Below are 8920 nucleotides of genomic sequence, written 5' to 3'. Positions count from 1 at the left end.
AGAAACGGAAAGAGCCAACATGGCCATAAGGGGTGGTTTGTCCACTCCATGATTTTACTTTCATCTCCCTATTATTCACGAGTTGGAGGTTTTTATACCCTTTACACCTTTTGAGGAAAATTTCCTAGTGACTACTAATGTCACACCCTCCTAAATCACGCCCAATGTGTGGAGTATCATCAGGGTCTTCGAGATCATTTGTTGTAATATGGGCGTCCCAACCACCGTCTGAGTGTTCCTATATTTTTAAGGAGTAGAGATCCTCCCTATCAGCGGTTGGATAACTTTGTGTTCTCTATCAGGTAGACATTTATTGTAACCTTATGCAGAGAGATATATGAGGATTGGAAAGACATATTTGTGCGGGTCAAAGGGCGAGACATCACTTCCATGGTGACCACAAAGGCGATATGAGGATTGTCTTTATATTTTCTCGACCCTTTAGTTGATGTTTTGTCTTTACATTTTCCAACCCCGAGTTGTCTCTATCATGTCTTTGATTTCCAACCTCCGAGTTGTCAATATCATGTCTTCATTTTCCAACCCCTGAGTTGATGTTGATCTTATCTCTTATAACCGTTTATTTGTTTTCCTAACCTCACTGCATTTCATCCCTGCCTTTTAGAACAAAATTTGGAGTATTTTTGTATTTAATTATCTTCGACCACGAAGGTATGAAAATTGTTCTTATTCATACTCCGAGTTCAAGGTAATTAAATAGATGCAGCTCTCATACCCCCAATTTTGTTCGTGCATTTTAAATATTTAAGCAACAAACTTTATTTGTTTTTATCTAGAATAAAATTTTGATTTTACAAATAGATTGGTTGAATCGATTTCTTAACCGCGAGTAAAATCAGTGAACACTATTTTCAGGTTTGGGCCTACAACTATCTGTTTTATTGATCTAAATTATACATAGTTTAATCTAGTGTGCTCATTGTAATTTTCCGCGCCTTTGCGCGGTCGCATTTTGATATGTCTGAGTCTTTTCATTGAAGTATTTTTAGCAACGAAATTGATCTGCAGCTGTCCATTTTATTGAATTTTATTTCGCATAGATTATTTTAATGCGTTTATTTTATTTTATTTTTCCACTTTCGCATTTGATTTTTACTCATTTTAATTCAAAACAACAAGAAAAAATAAGTAGAGATAAACAATTAGTTCGGTTTGATTTTTATTTGCTTTATTAAAAAATATTTGTGATTTTATTTCATTAATTCTTAACTCATTTTGATCTCTTAAAAATATCCAAGGGTAATTTTAGAATTGTTTGAAAATGAAAACCCAAATTAAGTGATATAAATAGTTATCTTGTGCCTCCACTCTCTCTCTCTCAATTCAAAAAAGTAACAAAAAAGATTGAAAAGTGGAAAATGCAGGAGACCTCTCTTCTTCCCTCATCAAAGTAACCCTTCTATAACTCATTCACTACTTTCCTCTCCACTGTTCACACACAAACTCTCTCCTTCATTCCTCAGCTACTCCAAAACACAACCACCATAACAACGCTTCCATATCACACTTCCTCTCTCCTTTTCACCATTTCATTGTTCACCTCTCCTCACCATAAAATGCTTCACCATTTTCTTCCAACATAACATCATCACCACCTTCGTAATTCTCAAACATTCTCCCCTCCAACAGAACCACGTACATCTCCCCATTATCCATTGCAAAACGCCTCCGTCACAACCATTATATCGAAACCTCACTCTCCGCCAACTTTCCCTCCAATATGCTTTGGCGACCACGTGCACGACTCCTCCAACAACAACGACACACCAAGCTGCTGACATTGGTAGATTGGACATCGTAACTCTGTGATCGGCAATATTCTAATCAAGTTCTGATGTGTTTTCGCGTATTCACTATCTATTGTATATATCGATTACGTGCAGTTATTACTTGGTATGGATCTGATAGAATTTCTTGATTTTGTAATAAATTTGTAATTATGTAATTAATCTAGTGTGTGTACCGCTGCTGCTGTTTTACGTTGCTTTTAAATCGGATCAAATTCCTACATTCCACACGATTGGTATGTTATAACGCTGTTGGACTCTGGTTTAAATTCGGGAACGTTATAATTAATCTAGTGTGTGTACCGCTGCTGCTGTGTTTTTTTTTATACAATGATGTAAAATATTCCGGATACTTGTTTGTTATTTATCAATATTGTAGTAAGTGCATTTTATTTCGATTGCTCTAAGTGCATTTTATTTCGATTGCGATGAGTTCATCATAGTATCAATTTGTGTTTGCTTTCGCTTTCGTATGTTGCTTTCGTTATGATATAGTCTGTTGCATTCTATTTATTTGCGATGATCGCGCTATGCGCTAACAATTTGTTATTTGATTTGTGTTAACACATGACATTTCAATTTTACTGCATTTAAATCGAATTTAAATTATGTGTTGGCACCTTCATATTGCATGTCCCCGCGTTACGTGAATTATGTCGCACGTAAACAAAAGAAAAACGCTCAATCCAAAATTTAAATCTCGCACCTAAAAATACTCGGATGAAAAGGCTCAAACATATCAAGATGCGACCGAGTGAAAAGGCGCGAAAAAATACGAGCACACCAGATTAAACTACACGTAATGTAAATTAATAAAACATATCGTTGGAGGCTCAATCCTAAAAACTTTATTTACTGATTTTATGCGTGGTTAAGAAATCGATTTAACCGCTTCTGTTTGAAATCAAAATTTTATTCTAGACAAAACAAAATAAAATGGGTTGCCTAAAAATTTAAAATTCATACAAAATTGGGGTATGACAGATAGGACAATAAAAGACCTATTTGATATCATATTTTCATCACAAATTTATTTATTTTCGAATTCAAATGATATTTTGGTTTATAATTTATTATTTTTAATTTATTTTTATATTTATTATTTTAATTAAAATTCACTTTTGCCTTTCATAATTATTTTAATTTAAAATAAAATAATTAGGTATTAATACAAACAATATCATACAAACTACTAATTTTATCAAACACTTCAAATAACAACTAACTTATCAATTATTTACTATTTTTACCAAATAGAAACTTTATTAGTTGAATATTATTATTTTTCTTTATAAAAAAATATTACAGATACAGATACCATAATATAAAAGTAATTTCAAAAAATGGTTATTAATTATTTGTTCTATTTATATATAAATTTGTTTTTGACTGATCGTAGATTTACATAAATAATATAAATATAAAAACATATAACATAATTTTTAAATATGAAATTTAAAATAAATTTGTATAATATAAATATTACAAAAATAAAATAAGTTAATTAAATTGAAACAATCAATATTAAAATAAAGACAAATATAGACCTCAAAAAATTTGTTTTCCGTTTTCCTTAAAAATTAATGATAATGCATTGACAATGTAAAGAACTTCATATTTTATTCAACAAAAATGTATTAATATGCTATATAATTAATATAATTTTAAAATATAAGTGTGATTTGATCGAGAGTGTCAAATTATTTCCTTTTTTCTAATTCATATTTATTATTATTATTATTATTATTATTATTATTATTATTATATATTTAAAGCATTAATACACTTTTAATTTTTTTTTATTACATAAATAATATTACCCTTAAATTTGCACACAGAAATTAGTAGTAGGACATAGTTTTTCCTTTTCCACATTTATAACCGGATCTTTCTTCTCCAACAAGTTTTACATTCTACACCTACTCCATATAGACTTATTCATGGTATCAGAATAATCAACTCATAAATTCAGATTTTCCCGGTAATTTTATCGCATTTCATGGATTGAATCAACAAGTGCACGCGCGTATTGTTGATTCAGTTTATAAACACATGATATTCGTCCTGAACGTTATTATTAATAACAAATCAAGTTATATATAAAACCACAATCGATAGATTGGTAACTGTTTCATTGAAAAGCAAAATTAGGGTTTATAAAATGGGAGCTTGTTTTTCAGATATGAAAGGAGCTAAAGAAGCTGTGGGAGCTCAACAAGCTTCAACGAGCAACTGCAATGACAATGACGCCGTTGATTTCTTCTACACCGCTCAAGGTTTTCAGCCATTGTTCACTCAAGTTCAGGTACTTTTTCTAATCTATCATCATCATCATCATCACTCTTATGCTCCATGGATATGGCTTCTGTTAAAGAGTTGAGTGTGTGTTTCAGACAATTTAAAGAGATAAAATCAATTAATTTTAGAGTAATCTTTTGTTGCAGTTATCTCTTTCAGCATGTAACTTACTTGATCTGGACATTGCATCAAAGGTAATTTTCCTATACATAAGAATGCATATGCTATGTATGAAATGTTTCTTATTTATTTACTTCTGATGTTTGTTTGTTTTTAATTATTTCAGAGTGATCCTATGGTTGTGGTATATGAAAAGAAAGGAGATGGAAAATTGAAAGAACTGGGACGCACAGAAGTCATAATGAATTGTTTGAATCCAGAATGGATAGAAAAAATTAATATTGCATTTCATTTTGAGATTGTGCAACCACTTGTGTAAGCTATATGTATCCTTCATGTGCTTATTCCTTCATAAATGTTGAGATTTGTATATATAACTCACTCTCTTGTTATGCTTTATTTCAGATTTCATGTGTATGACATTGACACAAAATATCATCGTGTTCCCACCAAGGTACTTCAGCTATAGAGTAATTTAGTTTGCTATAACAAGTTGTGATGGTGAAGTTTATATATTTAAAAACCAAAAGTTTGAATATGTTATGTTTGTTACTTCTTGCAGACACTAAAACTGAATGATCAAGAATTCCTTGGAGAGGCTAATTGCACTTTATCAGAGGTCAGTTGTATATTATTATCCATCACAGTATTTCATTTGTTACTCACCCATGTTTCAATCCTATCCTAAAGAATTTTGCCATTATTTTTTCATTACTTTTTTCTTTCTAAGCTATATTTAATACTGGGATAGACTATTGACCTTATACATATTAGCCAGCTTCAATAATGTACAACTTTTTTGAGTGGCCCACTAGGTGTTGTAATATGACATTTTCTTTAGTTCTTTATGAACTAGCTTATTCTAATATTAAAAACCTTTTCATTCAAACTTTGATGAGAGAGAGCTTTTTGGGACATTCTTTTTCATGGTTTTGAAAATTATCTTCAAATAAATGTTTGACTAATGAAATTTCTTAGAGCTACCTGTGTGTCAGGATATTATAAATTTACAGTATATTTGAGAATAGTTTCTTACTGTAATTTTGTAACAGACATAAAAAAATTCCAAATCTAATTTCATATGCCAGAGTCTTGAATGTTTCTCATTATTGAAATTTCTATGTTGGTATAAATAAATATGTCCATGTTAATAAATCAGTCTCTTCTAGTGAGATCACTCTTACTTTCATTCAGTAATAAAATATGATTACATATAAAGTTTCAAACACACATGATCTGCTCAGCTTAATTATAGCTGCTTACTAACTCTGTAACATGGAGAATTAAGATTATGTAGTTTGTGTGACACTGACATTGGTGTCTCTTTTGTTTATGTGTGTGTACTACGGAACAGATAGTGACTAAACCAAGCAAGAGCTTAACCTTAAGGCTTCAAAACAAAAGCGAGAACATTAGTCAAAGAAATCAAGGGGCGATTACCATTCATGCTGAGGAGACTGTTGCTGCAAGGAGTGCTGTTGAGATTATCTTTCATTGTTCTCACTTGGATAACAAAGACAGATTTTCTAAAAGTGTACTAATTCTATACCCTGCTACATATTTATTTATAATTTAGTTTAATTCATATACAAGTTTTTAAAACTTGTCATGTTTTTTCTTGTGTAGGATCCTTTTCTAAGGATATCAAGAGTGGTTGAAACTGGAGGTTCTGTTCCTATTTGCAAAACTGAAGTTATAGATAACAATTTAAATCCGAAATGGAAACCAGTTTGTCTTAATGTCCAGCAGTTTGGAAGTAAAGTAAGCTTTCCATTTTTGTCCACAACATGTCGGATGGTACATCATATTCATATAGATTACTCTGACATTTTTTAATTATCGTTTCCGTGCAGGATAATCCGTTAGTTATTGAGTGTTTTGATTTCAATAGTAGTGGCAATCATGTACTGATTGGGTAAACGTCGAATTATAGTTATTTTATTTTCGTTGAGCCTAAACTTTTTTAGCCTTTTCATTTTCTAGTTCATATTTCATAGATGCAAAATAGTGACATCAAAGTTTGTTGGCAACAGTAAACTGCGGAAATCAGTAGCAGATCTGGAAAAGTTATACCACGAGAGAAATGGCGCTAATTTTGTCATGCCATCCAAACACGATGGACAAGAGAAGGTGTTCATTGATCCGTGCGATTGAATTTGAATTACATTTTGGCTTTGATCTCTGCTTAACCTCACACTTGGTAGAATTTCTTCATTTTAGGTTCTGAAGGGTCAACTCTTTGTGGATCAATATTGTGTAAAGGAACAATTCAGCTTCATTGATTACATATCTAGTGGATTTGAACTAAACTTCATGGTCGCGGTAGATTTCACAGGTAAGTATCCAATGTTCTATTGCCTAAGGTGATTAGTACTAATTTCATTTTTGTTGTTAAATTCTTCGATATTTGTTCAGCTTCCAATGGAAATCCTCAACAGCCAGATTCTTTGCATTACGTCAGTGGATCCGGTCAGTTAAATTCATATCAAAAGGTAAGCTTGATACTTGTAAATGGAATCAACCACATTCAGGATTTCACTATGATCGTATATAATTTCGGATATTTTTATAGAATAATCACCTGTACATCTTTTTAATCATTGTCTGGCCTAATTGGCCTAATGAACAAGCTACAATTTGTGTAGGCTATAATGGAAGTTGGAGAAGTTATTCAGTTTTATGATTCCGATAAGCGGTTTCCTGCTTGGGGATTTGGAGGAACGATGCCCAGTGGTACCGTATCTCACTGTTTTAATCTGAATGGGAATCCGGCAAGCTCAGAGGTGAGAAATTCTGTCTCTTGCTTTATTCTTTGACTTCTTTCTCTATTCTTCCCTAGAGAAGATAGAAACTTGTGCTGCAAAGCAATGATTCTAGATAATTCTTGGAAAGGTGGAAAACTATTGTCAATTCCTTCTTTAATAAACTCAGCTTTACCTCATTCGTCGATTCTAATGATAACAACATTCATATAGAATATTGATCATATGAATGATGAGTATGAGAATAGAGTCATCCAGTGTTAAAATTTGCTGTAAAAAATCTTCATAAAAAACTTAGATCTCCATGTTTTCTCACTGTCAGTTTTTGTAGCAATTCGTAATAACAATATGGCAAAAAATTATTATACGTAACATTTAAAGGAAGCACTCTTACCTTCTTGCGCATTGATCATGAACTTGATACATTCCTTAAAAAGAGATAAGATATAGTTTTCCTATGTGTTTAGGTGGTAGGAGTTGAAGGCATAATGGATGCTTATGCTAGTGCTTTGCACACAGTCCGCCTATCAGGACCCACTTTATTTGGCCCGGTTATCAACATGGCTGCACAGATGGCTGCCGAATCTCTTTCATCGTATAACAGCGCTAAGTACTATGTTCTGCTTATCATAACGGTGAGAAAGATAGTAAATTGGTTTTATCTTTTAGTGCATACCAATTAAATCCTTAAAACTAACCAATCAAATGTCCATGATCTTGTCATAGGATGGAGTTGTTACGGATCTTCAAGAATCAATAAATGCACTGGTTAAGGCATCTGATCTTCCCTTGTCGATTCTTATAGTTGGTGTTGGAAGCGCTGACTTCAAGAGCATGGAGGTCTACCTTATATCCTTGCCTGAGTTTCTTTTCTTTAGCATGGTTCCATGCTATGTTTTGTCATCTGAGAGTATTAATAACACAAACTTTGGTTAATCATTACAGATACTTGATGCCGATAATGGACGTCGCTTACAAAGTTCTACTGGCCGTGTAGCTACAAGAGATATAGTGCAGTTTGTCCCCATGAGAGAAGTGCACTGTAAGTACTAGTTTATTGACACCAATTCTTGTACCGTCCAGTTTAAGTTGAAAATACAAATATAACATTTGTTACTCTTTTATATTTTCAACATGTTATCTAATTTTTATTCATTTAATCAAACCGTATTCTCGTGTTTCTGGCAGCTGGACAAATCTCTGTTGTGCAAGCTCTTTTGGAGGAACTACCTAATCAATTTTTGACTTTCATGCGGAGTAGAAATATCAAACCACTCACTTCCCATTTACCTCATGTTGCATCCTCTACTCAATAGGTTTTACAATTAGAAACAGACAACTTTGGTTCTTTCAATAGGTAGTTGATCCACAAAATTCCTTAGATTTTAAGTAGTACTTTTTTTGTGTCGGGTGAAGACGAAATGTTAGGTCCATACAAATATATTTACATTTTTCCATTCAAATGAACTGTAAATAGAAGCATGATGAATCTTCAAAGATGTAGCAGTCTTGATTATAGAAGTTAGAGAGTAGTTAATTATGATGCTTCTATTTTATGTTAGTTAGCTTTTGGTTTACATTTAGTTATTTGATTCATTTTCAGGATGGTCTTTCTTCCTTCCTATCCTATGTGTATGTACCATTCATTGTTGAAATTAGTAATGTTTTGTTTCAATATTCATAATATGATATTGGCTGCAAATAATTCTACTTTTACCACCTGATCTGGTAAAAGACCTTATTCATGTGCTAGAGGTGAACAATGATCCAACAGAAACTTCAGCCTCGGGGCAACAACGAGAGGAGGGATAGTATCTACAAACACTTTGATGACCATATTGTAAGGGCAAACTGTCATACAAACATACAATCATAAGTTTCGATGATGACAAATGAACACCATGGATGAATCGGCAGTGTCGATTCCACCTC

General features: G+C 32.4%; 1 protein-coding gene across 2 annotated transcripts; it reads left to right on the top strand.

The window, feature by feature from the left end:
* Positions 1-3664: 3664 nt before the first annotated feature.
* LOC127128895 (protein BONZAI 3) lies at positions 3665-8674 on the top strand. 2 transcript variants are annotated; one of them, XM_051058258.1, is made up of 17 exons: positions 3665-3789; positions 3989-4113; positions 4253-4300; positions 4393-4541; positions 4632-4680; positions 4789-4845; positions 5581-5760; positions 5853-5987; positions 6080-6141; positions 6260-6356; positions 6447-6561; positions 6642-6718; positions 6872-7009; positions 7456-7623; positions 7715-7828; positions 7934-8030; positions 8177-8674. In XM_051058258.1, the coding sequence occupies exons 2-17, from the start codon at positions 3991-3993 to the stop codon at positions 8302-8304; spliced, it is 1737 nt and encodes a 578-aa protein (XP_050914215.1). In that variant the 5' UTR covers positions 3665-3789; positions 3989-3990; the 3' UTR covers positions 8305-8674. The 2 variants fall into 2 exon arrangements, with proteins under 2 accessions (XP_050914215.1, XP_050914214.1); XM_051058257.1 differs by having other exon boundaries at positions 3746-4113.
* The last annotated feature ends 246 nt before the right edge of the window (positions 8675-8920 follow it).

The sequence above is a fragment of the Lathyrus oleraceus genome, chromosome 3 (assembly GCF_024323335.1).
Source record: "Lathyrus oleraceus cultivar Zhongwan6 chromosome 3, CAAS_Psat_ZW6_1.0, whole genome shotgun sequence".
NCBI classification, from domain to species: domain Eukaryota; kingdom Viridiplantae; phylum Streptophyta; class Magnoliopsida; order Fabales; family Fabaceae; genus Lathyrus; species Lathyrus oleraceus.
This window is presented reverse-complemented; position numbering and strand designations above follow the sequence as displayed.